Raw genomic sequence first — 18,303 nt, forward strand, 5'->3', positions numbered from 1 at the left:
AGAGACAGAGAGCACATGAAGGGGGGGAGGGCCAGAGGGAGAAGCAGACCCCCTGCTGAGCAGGGAGCCCGATGCGGGACTCGATCCCGGGACTCCAGGATCATGATCTGAGCCGAAAGCAGTCGCCCAACCAACTGAGCCACCCAGGCGCCCCCCACTGCCCCTCCTAACAGAGTCTGGCATTTTTTTTCTTGTAAACTCACACTCTCTAAGAAGTGCAGTGACTGTTAACAGAAGTAGTGACGAAAATAATAATAATGCTCAATCTGCATTTATTGAGGCCCTACCTCTGGCCACACAGTATGTAGTCTAATACTCTAGTATTATTTTTTAAAATCCTTTCCAAAACCCTAGGAGGACAGACCATTAGTATTTCCATTTTACCGAGGGGAGACTGAGGCACAGAGCAGTTAAGCGAATTGCTTAGGGCCACACAGCTGTTCAACAGGGAAGCCAGGCAGTCGAGCTGCAGAGCCTGCACTCTTATTTAAAGGTAAGATATATACGTGGTTTGTGCTGTCTCCCCAGTGGACTCTCAGCATCGTGAGCGCACATCTGCTTTCCACCCTCCCCACCCTTAGCCCCGCGCCCTGCACGCCCCGGGTGCCCGGCACCCGCAGGCCCGCGGGCCGCGGGGCTCTGCGGGTGCACCTGCAGGGTGTCGGTGCTCGCCCAGCGTGGCCGCGCGCTAGGCGGCAGCAGCGGGCCCCGCGCGAGATTCACGCGGGATCAGCGGCCGCGCCGTCCCTCTTGGCCGGGGCGGGGCCGGGCGATCCGGGGCGCCGCGGTCGGGCTCGGGGCAGTCGGAGCTTCGGGAGCCGGGCGGGAGGAGCAGGATGGCGGCGGCAGCGGGCGAGGCGCGCCGGGTGCTGGTGTACGGCGGCAGGGGCGCGCTGGGCTCGCGATGCGTGCAGGCGTTCCGGGCCCGCAACTGGGTAATTCGGCCGGGTCTCCGCGGGCTGGGGCGGTCGGGAACGCTGGTGATTGGGGAGCAGAGCGGCCTACCCGTGCAGCTCGGGAGGGCCGACTGGATAAAGCCGGGGCCCCTGCGCACCCCCAGACGTGAGTGCTTGCACGAGCATGCACAGGTTTACGTTCCTGGCTACGAGTGCGTGCCCACGCCGCGCCCTACGTGCCGGGCCTGTGCTCTGCAAGGAGGTGAGGGATGGGGCTGTTCGCTCCGTCTCTGCCAGGCCTAGAAAGTCGGGTATGGCTCCGGGGAGAATTCCAGAGGGGAATGAAGGGGAGCGGGCTTGAGGGTACAGGGAGAGACAGTGAGAAGCAGGCTCTGGAATTTGACTGCCTGGCGTGGGTTACTAGTTCTATAATCGTGAACTTACTGCTTAACGCCCTCGAACCTCAGTTTCCCATCTGTAAAATGGGAATAATGTTAGTATTTACCCCTTAGGGGATTATGCGGATTGAATGGGATCATTGGTGTGGTTGTAAAGTATTGGACTCGTGGTAAAAGCTGTTGAAATGTTAGCTATTAGTATTACTATAATTAGCCCGTTCCTTCAGCCGGCCTTGGACCTGATATTTTGAAGGCTCAGCCCCGCAAATGCTGGTGGCTTCTTCGTTTTGCAAAGACAATTACAACTACTTTGCATAATCAGGTATTGCTCCCTGCAGGGGGCAAGTAGGAGTGGAACTGACCCGTGGTCAGAGCCCCTGACCCCAGCCACCAGGCGGGGCTCAGCTCGTTCCTGGTGGAGACTCCGCCCTGTGTCTTCTCAGCTGCATCTGTCCCAGCACAAAATGTGCCGGAAGCTCTGGGGAACTTCCCCTGAGGGGTTTAGTTAGTACCCAGGGTGCCCAGGAACCAGGGAGAGAGGGTTTCCTTCTGGTTCAGAACCTGGCTATAGGACTTCTAAGGGATTCTAAACACACCACTGGCTTCCTACTCTGAGCTTGGGAAGACTGTTTTGAGGCGTCTTCCAGGGTCTGCAGGGGTGAGAGTGGGAACATGTAAGGAGTGCTGGCGGCAAGTTAGGCACTGTATTCCTACATACTCTTAATTTCATTTACTCTTCCCCAAACTTGAATGTAGTGGATTCTCTTGGTATCCATGCGTTCCAGAGGTGAAGCCTGTGGGTTCCCCTGGTGGGGGCACTTGGCAGAATCTGGCACGCTGATTTACCTGTCTCCCCCGCCCTATCTCTTCATTTCTAGGAGCTCTGGGAGGGGCTGGGATACAACCTTTTCTTTGTGTCTGTATCCCCCGTGGCTGGTGACAAAGAAGTAGTGAGTGTTTTTGAATAAATGCTGTGTTCTTCAAAGCTTGTGCTAGAGATATTTATCTCCGGGGCCTGTGGACCTTAGGGCCCTGGAACTGGATGTCACCTCTGCCAGGAGCTTTTTGCAGTTAATGTTCACACTGACCCTGTTAATTGTTAACCCCCATGAGAAAGGCACTAGTTTGCAGGATGAGGACCCAAAGCCATCCCTCTGTGCTGGAGGGCAGGGGTCTGGAAACTGTAGTCCTCTGAGGGCCGAATCTGGCCTGCCATCAGTTTTTGTACAGCCCAAGATCTAAGAATGGTTTCACATTTTTTAAATGGTTGGGGAAAAAAAAAATCAAAAGAATACTAGTTTGTGACATGTGAAAATTACATGAAATTCACATTTCTGGAGTTGTAGTGCTTGAAGTTTTATTGGGACATAGCCACCTCCGTTCATTTATCTATATTGTCTGTGGCTGGTTAAAGTATCAGATCTGAGTCTTGCAACACAGACCACATGACCAGCAAAATATTTGGCCCTTTACATCAAGATTTTTGCAGACCCCTGGTCTAGGCTTCTCTGGAGGTGCAGGGTTTGGCTTCAAAAGTGAGAGGGGAGGAGGAAGGTGAGGTGTTTGGATGCAGAAGGGCTGGGCTGGGGCTCGGTAACAGGTAGGTACCTGAGTGAAGCCAGATGTCCCTGTAAGGATGGCGAGAGGGCAGGAGTGATATCCTTTCTCTCATGGGTTTTCTTTTAAGTCTCTTATCTGTCCCCACTGTCCCCATTTCAGGGTTGGATCTTTAATGGAATTACAGCTTACTGTCTCTTGACCAAAGCTGTTTTCTCTTCCATGCCAGTGGGTTGCCAGCATCGATGTGGTGGAGAATGAAGAGGCCAGCGCTAGTGTTGTAGTTAAAATGACAGACTCGTTTACGGAGCAGGCTGACCAGGTAATTCCAGAAAAGGCCCCCCACCTTCCCAAGCACTGTGGCAGGGAGACCCTGGGGAGGGGGTGATGGGTTCTTTTTTTCCTTCAACTAATATTCTCTATTGATGAAAGCCATTTGTGCTTATTTATTTATTTATTTTTAAAGATTTTATTTATTTATTTGACAGAGAGAGACAGCGAGAGAGGGAACACAAGCAGGGGGAGTGGGAGAGGGAGAAGCAGGCTTCCCGCGGAGCAGGGAGCCCGATGCGGGGCTTGATCCCATGACCCTGGGATCATGACCTGAGCCGAAGGCAGACGCTTAACCATCTGAGCCACCCAGGCGCCCCTGTGCTTATTGAGGGAAATTTGGAAAAAGTAAAAACAAAAAAATGCAAAGAAGATAAACTACTCGTAATCCATTTCTGGTTAGCTCACTGTTCACGTTTTGGCCCGTTTTCTTGTCTTTCCTGTCCATACTGTATGTTTTTAGTTTTATAAGTTGAGATAATCTTGTATTTTATATTTTATGGTGAGCTTTTTTTTTGAACTTAGCACTTAAATACTCCTCAGACCACTTAAAAAAACTCCTTTCTGTCGGCGTGTGATTTTTAATTTCCTTAGTTTCCACTTCCTGCACATGTAAGGGTTTTTCAGTTTTTCTTTTTTACCATTATCAAGAATCCTGTGGTGAACATCTTTGTTTCAATCTCTGATTATTTAGGATGCATTCTAAAAAGTGGGGCTCTCCAGTTCAAAGCATGAATACTAACAAAAGAGGTTATTTTTAATTATAAAATGATATGCTAATGTAAAACCAGAAGTCAAACAAATATGTCAGTAAATGGGGAAATACCCCTGTTTCTCCCTGTGATCATGTCATTGCCTGGAAGGAAGCACTGTCAGCAAGTTGATGGCCATCTTGGTTTGAATATCAGAGGTGCTCCTAAGTGGGCCGATCTTTGCGGAAGAGCAGTTCCTGCAAGCTGCTTGGGGGACTGTGCTGTCTGTGGTTGTCATGCCATCACTGCAGCCCACATTCCCAAGGGAATCTCCACATCGTTCTTCGTGTGGTGTGTTTGTAAGCACTCAATGAGGCAGGCGGGCAGGTGGGGAAAGACCCATTTTGTAGCGTGGGAGACCGAGTTTCCGACACTTAAGTGACGTGGCCAACAGGCTAGCTGGCGGTGGATTAGGGAGCGTGGATTTTCTAATAAGAGACTTATTGGGGCGCCTGGGTGGCTTCGTTGGTTGAGCATCCGACTCTTGATTTCAGCTCAGGTCATGATCTCTGGGTCCTGGGATCGAGCCCCATGTCAGGCTCCGTGCTCAGTGGGGAGTCTGCTTGAGGATTCTCCTTCTCTAAAGTGGAAAAATCTTTAAAAGAAAAAAAAAAACGAAAGAGACTTATTAACAACTTTAATAAGCTCAGGGTCTGCTCTTTGTTTAGTATGCTTTCCCTAGTAATCTGTTTGGTGGTCCTTAGCTGTGTTTTTTAACAAATATTTAAAATTTTAGTAAGTGATACGTGGGGGTGCCTGGGTGGCTCAGTCAGTTAAGCGTCTGCCTTTGGCTCAGGTCATGGGTCCTGAGCTCGAGCCCCGCATCAGGCTCCCTGCTCAGTGGGGAGCCTGCTTCTCCCTCTCCCTCTGCCTTCTGCTCCCCCTGCTTGTGATATCTCTCTCTCTCTGTCAAATAAATAAATAAAATCTAAAAAAAAACCTGATACATGTATGATGTAGAAAATTAAATAAAACAAAAAGAAGGGGAAATCATTTTTAGTCCCACAATGTAATGTTTTGTAGTATTTCCTTCCAATCCATTCCTCCAAATGTATACATGTATAAGTCTAAAAATTAAAAAAATAACCCAAACTGAGCTGCTCATTTGCTCTTTCTAAAGCATCAATTTGACAGAGGTTAGAATATAAAAAGCCAGCTGACTTACTCCAGAATATAGATTTTTGTTCTTACTTTTCTTGATGTGATCCTAACGATTCCTGTACCTGATGATACCTGTTGGCCTTAATGGGATTAATAATACAACCCAACTAGGCATTGTTATGTGTCAGGCACCGTTCTAAGTGCTTTATTCACTTTAACTTGCTTAATCTCTGTAACACTCCCAAAACAAAGCTTCTGATTGATCTCTCTTCTGGAAACGAGGAATTTGAAGCCAAGAAAGGCTCTGGTATTTGCTCAAGGTCAAACAGGCAGGAGGTGGTATAGTTGGGATTTGAACCTAGGCAGTGCGGGTTTGGTATCTGCATTCTTGACTACGTGCTAAGCTGCCTCCCAGCAACATAGCTCCATGTGAACAAAGTAATAACAGCTAAACTAAATGCAAGGAAGCACCTGGGTTTGGGTGTCAGCAGCTCTTCTGGATGTGGTTCTCTGTAATCAGTGTTTGTGTCTGTCTTCACTGTCTTATCTATTCCGGTTAATTGCAGATTTCTGATGTCATGTGCATTTTTGAAATTGTCCCCATCTGAGACTTGACAGTGCATTTTAAAGACAAAGATGGAGAGATGCCTTAGTTATTTCAAGTTCAGATTTTAAAACCTTTAACTCTCCCTAACCCCCCACTCACCCAATTAAGAATTTCTGGACAAACAGCATGATATCCAGTTTTTGTTTTTAAGGCTTCAGAAGAGGAAAATCAATCCTAATACATGTAAAGTTGACCCCCCAAGGCAGGAAATTCACTAGAGAGAGTGAGGAGATAAGATGCGAGAAAGGCATTAAATCTTTTTTTTTTTTTTTTTGGTGTGCGGCAGGGAGAGGAGATAAAGGGAGAAGGAGAGGAGATAAAGGGAGAGGGAGAGGAGATAAAGGGAGAGGGAGAGAGAGAATCTCACATGGGGCTAGATCTCACAACCCTGAGATCATGACTTGAGCCAAAATCAAGAGTTGGAGGCTTAACCGACTGAGCCACCAAGGCGCCCTGAAAGGCATTAAGTCTGTAGAAAACTATTGGGCACAGAGCAAAACTGAAGGGGGAGGAATTTAAAAATGTATAGATGTTGTAAAAACAAGTCAAATAGGTGTATTGTTTTTGCGGGCTGCATGCTTCCCCAAAGAGTAGAACATGCACAGGGCTGTGCGTACATATGGACATTGAGAGATCTCCAACTTCCGGCAGCTGGGATCTGGGCTCTTGGTAACAGGTCTTGGGTTAAGAATGAGGGGCAGGGGTAGCCTGGTCACCAGGGTAACAGGAGGAAGGTCAACAACATAAGGCAGGATTAGGTGAGATACTCATGAGTAGAGGCCAGGGGAAATTCAGGAATTTCTTAAGAGGAAAGATGTAGGTCATATGGGGAGTAGGGAGAGGAAAGATTGGTTTCCATTGCCCAAGCGTTCTCTTGGAGGGAGTGATGAGAGGCCTCAGAGATTGTTGGGGAAAGAGGTGGGGGACAGGAATGTTGCTTCTGGCAAAGATACAGGGTCTTGGGTCTTGGGTCAAGTCATCTCAGCCATTCTGGAGAAGTGTGAAAGGGCCATGGTCGATGGCTAGAATTGCCTGTCTTGCCAGATTTTTGTTTTAATAAATTGTAACAAAAGGACATGTGTATATTTTCAACACTTAAAAATTTCAAACAGAAGTAGAGAGATAAATGAACACTACGTATCTGTATTTACCAACATTTTGCCATTGACTATTTTTTTTAATTGAAGTGTAGTTGATTATTTTTTATTGTTCCTTTTAAAAAATATAATTTCTCATTGGCATTTTGATTTGGAGTTGTACTTAAAGGGATTTTTGTATTGAGGGGAGAAAAGAATTGATTATCTCAAATTATGATTCTGTGATGCGTGAAGAAAGTCTGGAAAGAAATATACCAACAGGTTAGCTGTGGGCAGTGAAGCTCTCGATGAATTTTTTTAAAGCCTTCTCCTACTTTTCTTTACTAATTGTTTTATTCCAGGCATGCTTATGTCCCAGCCCTTCAGGATGTTCCAAAGAAGACTCTAGATTGCTTTATAAAAATCACATTGAAATGTAGTTGGGGCTTCTCTATCCAAAATGCTTGTTGTAGATTGGTCCTGCATCTAATTTTTCAAAGTGTTAATTGCCAGGTGCTGTTAACTGACTTCAAAACGATGTGAGAAATAAACAGAGGTGTCTGTAAAGATGTTAGCCTGTTTAGGTTTACGTGATGGTTTATGCACCTTTTTGTCCCTTTCGTTTAAGGTGACTGCTGAGGTCGGAAGGCTCTTAGGTGAAGAGAAGGTGGACGCCATCCTCTGTGTGGCCGGAGGCTGGGCTGGGGGCAATGCCAAATCCAAGTGTGAGTCCTTTCCTGCGTTAATCAATCATTCCACTCTGCTCTTTGTCCAGCCGGCACGGACTGGGTCCATCCTGTGTGCCAGGCCAGATGTTTTCTGTATTTCGCCTAGAATCTTTGCCGTAGCTCTGTGAGGTAGGGATTAACCTCCCATGTGACAGATGAAGGAAAAACGTCCCATAAATGGGGTTAGGGGAGAGGAACGTTGAGTTTGAAGTTTAGAATAGAAGAAGAATGAAGTCAGCATTGTTTCCCCCCTAATCTTTCAGGGCCTCTTACTGGGAACTGGGGGATGTGTGATGTATTAAAGCTGAGTACTGGGGCGCCTGGGTGGCTCAGTTGGTTGGATGACTGCCTTAGGCTCAGGTCATGATCTCAGGGTCCCTGCTCAGCGGGAAGTCCTCTCCTCCCTCTCCCTGCCCCTCCCCCTCCACTCGTGTTCTGTCTCTCGCTTACTCTCTCGCTCAAATAAATAAAAAATGGTTACTTAAAGCTGCGTACATTTTTCAACTCATTATGAAAATTTTCAAGCATACCGAGAAGTTGAAAGAACAGTTCTTGAACACCCTGTGCCCTCTATCTAGTTTCAGTAACTAACATTTGCTGGACTCGCGCTCTCTTGCTTTCTGGTGCGTGGGTCTCCTGCGTGTGTATTTTTTTGTTAATCATTTGCAAGTAAGTTGACATTTCGCCGTTCTTCGTAATGTATCCTCAGGGAGTCAACCCATTCTCCTACATTCTCATAATACCATTACCATATCTAAGAAAATTAATAATAATTCTATAAGATTAATGATAGACTGTATTTGAATTCCCCAATTTATTCCAAATCTTGTATCATTGTTTTTTTTTTTTCCCACCTAAATATTCCAGTCAGAATTTATGCATTGCATTTTGTTATTTTTAGTCTCTTAATCTAGAATTTTTTTTTTTTTTTCTGTGATAGACTTGGTGAGTTCAGGATACTTTTCCCATAGACTGTCTATCCTGCTTTCTTTAAAGCATCATGTACCTTGTTCCCTTGTCTGTGGTATTTCCTGTGAACTAGAATTTAGATCGAGAGACTTACTTAGATTCAGGTTAAGTATTTTGGAGGTAAGCGTTCTTCCTGAGGCATATGTGCTTCATGTGACATTATGTTGGGATACTTAACAGTGTCAGATCACCGTACCCATCCACAGTGATGACAGGTTGGGTGCTTGGTTAAGGTGGTGGTGACAGACCTTCATTGTGAAGGTACGTTTTTCTGTTTGTAATTAGTAAGTGATTGTGGGATGCTACTTTGGCATTGTGTGTGAATGTCCTATTTCTAAGCACCTTGAGGGTCTCAAATTCCCCAAACCTAATGATTTTAAGCCTCCATTGATAATCTCTGCCTGAGCCTGTGGTTTTTAAATTCTATCATTCCTTCTGTGTTGATCAGTCAAAGCTATATAAAAAGGAATTGATTCCCTGTGAAATCAGTTACACGTAAAGTTGGTATTTTGTGGGGTGATCAGATTGGCAAAACACCCTGATGGCCTTTTGTGTGTTTTGGGAATAAGAATTGATGAATTTTTTTTTTGGTCTAGTCCTTGGTAGCCGGGAAATGCCGTAACTTGGTTATCACCTCCTGAATGCCTGTCCTCCTGTATCAGGAGGCCTTTCTGTCTGGATTATGGGTGTCTTGCCCAGCCGGTGATGTGATATACATTAGCACTTATTCTCCACCACGTCTCAGGCAAGGCTAGAGGGTGAAAAATAAGCGTGAAATGGTTGTTATATCAGCTTTCTTTTAAAAAGTCTTTAAAGCTGGCGTTAAACTTTCAGCCATTCAAAATGTAGCTCTATAAAATCCCTCTTTATGTCCATGCAGTACTAGTCCCTCACATTTTTATCCCAGGTAAAACCTGACTAGACATATGGGTTCTTATTCTAAGTCTCATGCCCTTCATAAAGTAGAACAATTTTTGAGTTAGAGCCAGTCCGGTGTATTTGTTAACAGGTGAGGAAGCTGAGACTCAGGTCAGCACATGGTCTGGATTTGAACCTGAGTCTCTCTGACCACGGCCCTGTACTGTTTGGACTGGACCTTGTAACCAGGGACTGGGAGGGTAGGGGTGGCTGTCTGGGCTTCCTCAGTGGATGCCATGACTGGAGCTCACCTTCCAGTGTCTTCCCTGCAAATGCTGAGCTCACGGGTTGTTCTTTCTCTGCACAGCTCTCTTTAAAAACTGTGACCTGATGTGGAAGCAAAGCATGTGGACGTCGACCATCTCCAGCCACCTGGCCACCAAGCACCTCAAGGAAGGAGGCCTCCTGACCTTGGCTGGTGCCAAGGCCGCTCTTGACGGGACTCCTGGTAGGCCTTCATTTCCCAGTCTGTGAAATGGGAGCGCTCACCCTTGCCCCCCTGGGCTGCTGGGTGATTCTCTGAGGTCAGGGACCTGGGAGCCCTTCACTCTCCAAGACGCTGTACAGCTGGGTGGAGTTTACTTCCTTGAGGTCTGGATCTTTTTCGGGGAAGGACTCCTGACCCTTCTGTGTGCACTGTCTTCATGCTGGTGGTGGGGACAGAGTCCTGTAATCTGGCACTCCCACCCGCTTCCTTTATCTGGGATCCACCCAGGGAATGTGTGGTGCTGAGCTAGATATTAATCAGTTAATAAACAAGTTTTATCGTCATCGTACGGTGTCTGTGTGCCCCTGGGAAGCCGCTCAGCCTCTGGAAACGGTGGGGGCTGTAGAGTAAGGGAAGCTAGCTGTGGATTCTTCACCTGAGCTGAGGGGCTTTGACCAAATTCTGCTGTTGTGAGTGACTGTAACGCCTCCCCCGAAGTGTAGCTGTGAGGCTTGGAGGCACGGACGTGTAGACAGTGCCCAGTGCGGGCCGAGCCCTCTTAGAGACACTCTTTTCCTTTGGCGTATATTCTCATTTACTCCTGAGGTGGATGGTTCTTACCTTTTCCATTTACAGGGAAGCGGACTAGAACTTAGGGGAAGTAACTGGTTGTGATGTTGCCAGTGAGCTGTAGATTTACTTTGAGCCAAAACCCTGATCATTTCTAAATTGCATGCTTGTTCTCCTGCATCACACAGGTGCGGGTTTTCCTTGGCATTTTTACTCCGTCCGTGTTTCCTGGGGCTGCCGTGACAACAGACCGTGGCCTCGGGGGCTTAAACACAGAAAGTTATTTTCTCACAGATCCTAGGGGCCGGAAAGCCTGAGATGGAGGTGCAGCAGGGTGGTGTCTTCTGAGGCCTCTCTCCTTGGCTTGTAGTTGGCGTCTGCTCTCTGTGTCCTCTCATGGTCTTCCCTCTGTGTGGGTCTGTGTCCTGATCCCCTCTTCTTGTAAGGACACCAGTCAGATTGCTTTAGGGCCTAAAGACCTCATTTTAATTTCATGACCCCATTAAAGACCTTGTCTCCAAATACAATCACATTCTGAGGTAGCTCAGGTTAGGACTCCAACACGTGAATTTTGGGGGTACAATTCAATGCATACCTTTGGGATAAGGCTGATGAAATTTAAGTGGGGTGGGGGACAGCACAGGGATGCAGAAAGTGTCTACCTCCGCTACCTAAGTAAGCTCTTAAAAAAATGAAGGGTGGTTGTTTTGGGGAGGGGGCTTTTAGTAAGTGGTAGAGACCTTGAGCACCTTTTTCAATTTTAGTGTAGTCACTAAAGTATGAGGCTCTTACAAATTAACAATTTCTTGCCACTCGTTTTCTTATTAGGTGTCTTGGAGCATGTGATCTTATACGTCCATGGCTCTTGCAGCAGTTACAGCTGGGTAAATGTTAGGTGTTAGTTTGGTTGAGATCTGATTTTTATTAAAGGTGACATAGAGCAGAGGCACTAGCAAGTGAGTAGAGAAATGAGTAAATAGCTTGCCATTTAAAAAAGAAAACCCTGTGACCAAAAGACTTGATTTTTCTAAAGGGCAAAACAGTCTCTTCCTTTATTTTGGCTTTTAAGTATCTTTTTTAGTTATAGTTGTGAATACTGGTTAAGACTGCAAGTTCTGGAACCACACTGGTTGGTTTTCTGTTGTGGTTTGGCCACTTCTTGTGTGATACTTGGCAAATTATTTAACCTCTCTGGGCCTCAGTTTTGTCATCTGTAAAATGGGGATAAATAATAGTACCTCCTCTATATGGTGGTTGTGACTTGTAAATATCTTAGTGGATGTAAATGGCTTAGAAAGATACTATAGAGTCAGTATTCAGTGTGAACTTTTTTTTTTTTTTAAAGATTTTATTTATTTATTTATTTGAGAGAGAGAGAGCATGAGAGTGGGGAGGGTCAGAGGGAGAAGCAGGCTCCCCGCTGAGCAGGGAGCCCGACGCGGGACTCGATCCCGGGACTCCAGGATCATGACCTGAGCCGAAGGCAGCCGCGCAACCAACTGAGCCACCCAGGCGCCCTCAGTGTGAACTTTTATTATTATATATTCCAGACTGACTTTAAAAGCCCAGCTATTTCTGCTTCATGTATTAATAAGCTTGCTCATCTTTTAAGTTCTTAGTTAGATGTTGTTAAATTTATTTGAGTCATGAAGTCTTTTAACTTTGGTTCAGATCCCAGAGTGATCTGGGGAGATCTATGTATAATCCAAAAGTAAATGACAAACGGGCTTAGTGGTCGGTCCTTCAAGCACAAGAACGGTTGTTCAAAACTGGAAAGTTTTCTCTTGGAAAAGTACTCAGGAAACCCCGCCCCCTCCCACCCCATGTCCAAACTTGTATTTGTAGACCGTCTCCTGGTGGATAAACTATCAGAAGGAAGGTGATTACTTGTTTACCATTTAGGGATCTGTACTGTGTTTGGAAATTAGTCTTTAGGGACTACACTGATCATTTTAATAATTGAAAGTATCTTTTGAATGCATTTTTTTGCATCTTGCAAATGATCCCCTTATCCACATTGTGTAGAATCCTGTGGAATTAAGTCATTAGGGTCCCTGGTAGCTTGTTGCTGGTTGCTTGTTTCTTTCTTCATTGTGTTGTTTGAGTGGAATGAGGAGGGGGCCCTAGATGTCTGCTGGGGCCTGGGGTTGCGTGCATAAGATTCGTGCGCTGGTTAATTTTAATCATGCAGAGTTTGTTAGATCTTTATATCACTGTTGGCTTCCTTCCCCCGATTAGACCGAGAAGCCAGAGATGGTGAAATCTTCTTGTGCTTCTAAATAACTCTTTGAGACGTTGACCCTCTTTTGCAATTCAAGGTTGCTATTGGAGAGTTCAGTGATTGGTTCCACAGCTGGGCTGTGGTCCCCACTTCCCCTGGGCCTTCGGTGTCTCCTCATCTGTTACACCTTCAACAGCATGTGTGCTGGGGTTTTCTAAGGAGGCTGCTGATCTCCAAAAGAAACAGTGGTTTTCTGAAGGAGGAGAGGCATTTACAGCAACTAACCTTGCTTCTTTGTTGTTGATTAGTGAGAATCCACAGCTGGCTGCTGTGGGGGAGAGAGACTGGGTTCCTGCCACCTGTCCGTGGGACAAATGGAAACCTGTCTGAGTAAAAGGCATGCCTTGCTTCAGTCAGCAAATATCTGCTGACTGGTGGGAGGAAAGGAAGAGTAATAGGTGGTGTGTATCCTTACGTGAAAGTTGTTCAACTGCTATACTTTATAAACAGCGAGTGGCACTCCAGGGCACGTTACTTCTGTTAATTTGACGGGAAATATGTACTGAGTGCCTATCCTGTGCCGAACCCACAGTTAAGTACTTTCTCCCCATTTTCCAGTTGGGGTAACAGGATTAGAAAGGTTTTGAAAATTTGCCTGCGATTTCTTGAGTAGTGAGCAGAAGAGCTGGGATTTGAACTTGGGCAACCTGCACTCCAGATGACCGCTTCATCTCGCCCACGAGCATTTATTGATCTGAGGGTTTAGACGCAGCTCTCGCCTGGCCGGGTGTGTGAGCCCGGGTGGCTCCTTACGTACCCTGTCCGTGCCTCGGTTTGCTCAGTGGTAAAAATAAGATCGGCCTCATGGTTTTTAGGATAAATGTGAACTGCGGGGTGAATAACAGGTGCATTTTCTCTCTACAGGTGTCCATTCCTTCCTTTCCTCCCAGACTGGCGTGGTGGTCTCTGGACTACTGTGGCGGCCACTGGTCACTGAACTGTTTTCTCCCCCTTTCCCCAGGGATGATCGGCTATGGCATGGCCAAGGGCGCCGTTCATCAGCTCTGCCAGAGCCTCGCCGGGAAGAACAGCGGCATGCCTTCCAGCTCCGCGGCCATCGCCGTGCTCCCGTAAGTGCTGGGGGCTTCCCGTTCCCTGCCCACCTCTGCCCCATTGCCCACAGTTAACATCTGAGTAGCTTTCTGCCGGGGACTTGTGTGTGCTGTCATCTTGGCTTCTAGAATTCGCCAGAGGCCCTGAAGATGCTTCTTCAGAAGTTGGGAGTATCCCCAGGCTGTCCAGAATGGTTGACTGGCTGATGGGTGGGTCTGTCTGTCTGGCCTCTTTCTTTCTGGTTTTTTTTTTTTTTCCTTCCCTCTCTCCATCCCTCTGTCCCTCCTTATTAAAAGTAGCCTACACATTTTATTGTAATAGGTTTAATTCTTTCAAGTCATTATAAGGCCAGTGGAAGAGAGATTGTGTTTAGTGTGTGTGTGTGTGTGTGTGTGTGTCTGTGGTGGGGGGATGGGGTCTGAGGAGACTGGGAGAAACTGAGAGACGCTCCTATTTGTGACCAGGAGATAGATCCCTAGTCGGCTGTCCCCGGCAAGGCAGCTGCTTTGGAGGTAGAGGTCCTTCCTGCTGGAAGGATGCCAGCACTAGCTGGCTTGCCTCTTGCCTGCAGTCCTATAAAGCGGACATTGGGACTTCGAGGGTCCTGGGATTTCCGGTTCCCGTTCGCTTGTGAGCCTCTGCGAGTCTGTGACCTGCTCCGCCAGCTGTTTTGAATGATTCCCAAGGCCTGAATGTTCTTGGGAGAGTCATACCTGTCTGAATTCTGTGTTCTCTTGCTGAGAATCATAAGGTTTCATAGAAGACAGCCACAAAAACAAAGGATGAGACTGTCTTTTCCCCATATTTAAAGGAATATTATTATTACTACCCTTAAAAAAATCCTGAGAGGTGAGTCGGCTACATTTTAGGGAGCGAATAAAGATGTAAACAGCACAGCGGTTTACTTCATAGAGACTGTATTTAAGAAAAGGCAGGACTGTGTTTTAAAAAAAGGCTCTTTCATTTTGTTCCTGTCTTCCTGAAGGGTAAGTCATGAAGCAGCTCCCTGAGTTAGGCTCGGACATGCTGTCTGTAAGTGTGGAGGGCTCCCTGGCTTCCCTCTGACCATCCTCACGGGATCGCCCCGTCCGTGTACATGCAGCCACCCTGGGGCCGGAGGCTCTTGGCGCGTTTTCCTGGCCGAGGAGGATGGGGCAGCTGTAATTCTGAGAGCCAGCAGGGACACATGACCAGCCTGTGTCTGTGCCCCGCAGGGTGACCCTGGATACCCCGATGAACAGAAAATTCATGCCTGAGGCCGACTTCAGTTCCTGGACGCCCTTGGAATTCCTGGTCGAGTGAGTATTGACATGATGTCATAATATTGGCACCTGCCTGCCTCAGTTGTCCGCCTTTTACAGACCAGGGGACAAGCCGTGTTCTCTTAGCTAACGCGTGGCTCTGTGAGGCCACCAGGCCCCCGAGGGGGTGTCCCACATCAGTGTGAATCTCAGAGAGGCCTTGATAAGTGCTGACGTCTGAATCTCAAGCTGACCAGCCTGAGCATGTTGTCTCACTGCTCCAGGCCTCAGTTGCCCCGTCTGTATAATGGGGTCCTTCATAATTGTTAGGGGGATTACATGTGGAAGCGCTTGGCTTGGCACAATGTCTGACCCATGCAGTAAGTGCTCCGTAAACCTGCGCTCCTGTTAATGTCGTTGTCTCTGCTAACAAGGAGCAGCAGTGTGGGGGTAAGATGCTGATCTACAGCACTTCATCTGGGCTCCCGTGTCTGATTTAGCGCTGAGCCACGGGCCTACAGAAAGTGTCCTTTGTTCCCCAAATCTCATTCACCCCTTTGTGAATATGGGTGGCATTTGAAGATCACGGACAGAGAGTGAGCATTCTCACCCTGTTGAGTGTGTCTAGATCTCAAGTCCCTAAGCCCTCTGTGTAGTAGGCACGTACTCCCCGAGCACCCACTGTGGGCCAGGTGCTGTGCTGGGCCCTGGGACAGGGACACGAATAAGGTGCAGTCCCTGCCCTCATCAAGCTGGGGCTGACCTTCCCCCCCAGCGCCTGCATGTGCCAAGTTTGGAATGTGCTTCTGGCCCAAGGTTACATCTCATTTGAACTCAATCGAGAGATAGCGGGGACTTTATATGATGTTTCGAACTAGTTTTAGGTAGCCCTTGTTATGTGCCAGGCACTATTTTAAACACTTGACTGTTACCTTATGTAATGTTCATAGCAAGTCGGTGGGGGGGGTGGTGCTGTCATCTTTATTTAAGGTTTGGGGACTTGGAGGCATGGGGGCAGGAGGGCTAAGGAACGTGCCTAAGATCACGTAGCAGAGCCAAGATTTGAGGCAGGTGGTGTGGTTGCAGAGCCTGTGGTCTTAACGAGGCCTGTAGTTCTTTCTGCCTCCCAACGTGTGAATTGGGTTTTGCCTTTAAGTTTCTTTTTTAAAAGCCAATCCTTCCCAACATCATCCATGACCCAGGTTCTAGATGGAACACCTGGGGTCATGTGTCTGAATTAGGGCCAAGCCATAGATCCACAGAGAGTGGCTGGGATAGCCATCCTTTGTTCCAGAAATCATGACACCACTTGTGGGATTTGAAAACTCACCTGGCAGATGGGCATAAATTGTGCTTTGAGTGTTCTCCCTCGTCTACTGCAGACCGCTGAGGAAGATGAAGAAGTAAGATAGTTTGAAACATGCATACGTAACACACGGGCCCCGACACATCCAACCTCAACTGGTCTCCTTCAGAGCCTTCCCTAAGCCCTGCCCGGCCCCAGAGAAGGGTCATAGATGGTATTTCAGGGAGTTTCAGCAGTGCTTTGGTCTTTGGGCCCATGTAATTACTGCCCTCGGCTTGTTCAGCCGTCAAGAGTGGGCCCTCGAATGACTTGACATTAAACATCAGCTCTGGTCTAGCAGGTTACTGATCAGCACTGAAGAATATCCCAGGATCTCTTGCGTGCTTCCCAGTTAATGAAGGTGCAGAGTCCTAGCTGGTGGATTGTCGAGGGAGAACATGTACTCAAATGTAAATGTTTTGTTTGAAAAATTATCAGCTACTTGTTCTACCTTGTGAATTTGTGGTGTCCTTTTTAATTTCTGTCTTCTTAGAGGAGGTCTTTCCAAGTCCCCCAAGCAGGGTTCCCTAATTAATGCCCCCCATTCCTGCATTTCACATATTTTATTGTAATAGTCTGTTTTTTGGTATCTTTTTCCATTGCTGTGGGTGTTCCATTTATGTTTACTTATTAAAAAAGAAAAAAAATGAATTTATTTTCTTTTAAATTTCTAGGAAAGTAATAAAGCAATGTATAAAGTATTGTGCACATGTTTATCTCTTAGACTTAACTAAGAGATAATTAAGAGTTAATTAAAGTCTTAGTCACTTAAAATCATACTGCTGTGTTATAAAGGATTCCAACAATGAAGAAACATACAAATACTAAAGTTAAAATCTTGCCAAATCCTGCCACTTGGAAATTCGAATGAGTACTGAGATCCTGGGGACCTGGGTGTGTGTCTCTGTGGCTTTTTCCATAGCTGCTGATGATCTCCTCTCCCTCCAGCCACTGATGTGAATGAATGGAAGCACGTGTCCGGATTTTTGCTTTGAAAACATAAAGCTGATCTTCTTTGTTCTAGAACCTTCCACGACTGGATCACAGGGAAAAACCGACCGAGCTCAGGGAGCCTGATCCAGGTGGTAACCACAGAGGGAAAGACGGAGCTTACCCCAGCATATTTTTAAGCTTCATCTCAGTGCCTGTTCGGGACCTGCCAGACAAGTCGTCTATCTCAGTGTGGCTGTGTCCGGCCCTGTTTTTTCTGTAATCCTGTTTGTGGTACGAGATAGTGAGTCCTGTTTTTCCTCTCTCCTAATGTGCATTTGTTCTCCTCGGACGGTGTAAAGTGTTGATGGGAGATAAAGATGTATGAGGGCAGAGGCCTGCAGATGGCACCATCAGCCTGTGTTCGCTACGAAAGTTTAGGAGGAGGTATCCAATGGGCGCCTCTTGTGTCTGTGTCGTCTCGAACTGCATTTGAGACTCGGATTCTCTGTCCTGGACAGTGGCTGTTGACCTGACTAGTTCAGAGATTTGTTGATACTGGGGATGTTTGGGGGGCCCGAGTTACCATTGAATGTGATGTTTATGTCGCGGACATCATTTTTGCAGCCTTGAATTGAACTGCCTTAAAACTCCTTTTGTGATGTAAGTGAAATCCCGTGGACTCTGTTAAGATACCTTTTTCCTGTGCAGTTGCCAAAAGTGCAGCAGAACTACTTGTGGTCGTTTGGAGTTTATCTTCCCAATAAATGCACTTCATTCATTGTGTTGTCTTCTTTAATCAGCCGCGTCTTAAATACAGTCATAGATGAATGCACAGCAATCACGGGAAGGGGGTGGACTCAAAGCTTGAGATAAGTTTTTTCTCTCTTTTAAAATATTTTATTTATTTATTTGACAGAGTGCACAAGCAGGGCGAGTGGCAGGCAGAGGGAGAGGGAGAAGCAGGCTCCCCACAGAGCAGGGAGCCCGATGCGCGGGGCTCCATCCCAGGACCCTGGGATCATGACCTGAGCCGAAGGCAGATGCTTCACCGACTTAGCCACTCAGGTGCCTCTTTTTTGATTCTTTAAAACAATTTTTATTGAGGCAAAATTCAAATAACA

The 18,303-nt window shown here is 46.8% G+C and overlaps 1 protein-coding gene across 1 annotated transcript; it reads left to right on the top strand.

The window, feature by feature from the left end:
- Positions 1–757: 757 nt before the first annotated feature.
- On the top strand, positions 758–17,960 carry QDPR (quinoid dihydropteridine reductase). Its single transcript, XM_006743206.3, has 7 exons — positions 758–935; positions 3,081–3,173; positions 7,346–7,442; positions 9,640–9,780; positions 13,572–13,680; positions 14,878–14,961; positions 17,274–17,960. Exons 1-7 carry the CDS (start codon positions 837–839, stop codon positions 17,377–17,379), a joined length of 729 nt encoding a protein of 242 aa, XP_006743269.1. The 5' UTR covers positions 758–836; the 3' UTR covers positions 17,380–17,960.
- Positions 17,961–18,303: the final 343 nt, after the last annotated feature.

Source organism: Leptonychotes weddellii, chromosome 2 (assembly GCF_054177405.1).
Source record: "Leptonychotes weddellii isolate Sample4059 chromosome 2, ASM5417740v2, whole genome shotgun sequence".
Classification (NCBI taxonomy): Eukaryota; Metazoa; Chordata; class Mammalia; order Carnivora; family Phocidae; genus Leptonychotes; species Leptonychotes weddellii.

What these genes read in the sequence shown, in the direction of transcription:
- QDPR (XM_006743206.3), top strand. Translation starts at nt 837, where the DNA reads ATGGCGGCGGCAGCGGGCGAGGCGCGCCGGGTGCTGGTGTACGGCGGC. An exon ending in CGTTCCGGGCCCGCAACTGG is followed by an intron (nt 936 to 3,080) that starts GTAATTCGGCCG and finishes CTTCCATGCCAG; the next exon opens with TGGGTTGCCAGCATCGATGT. An exon ending in CCCTTGGAATTCCTGGTCGA is followed by an intron (nt 14,962 to 17,273) that starts GTGAGTATTGAC and finishes TCTTTGTTCTAG; the next exon opens with AACCTTCCACGACTGGATCA.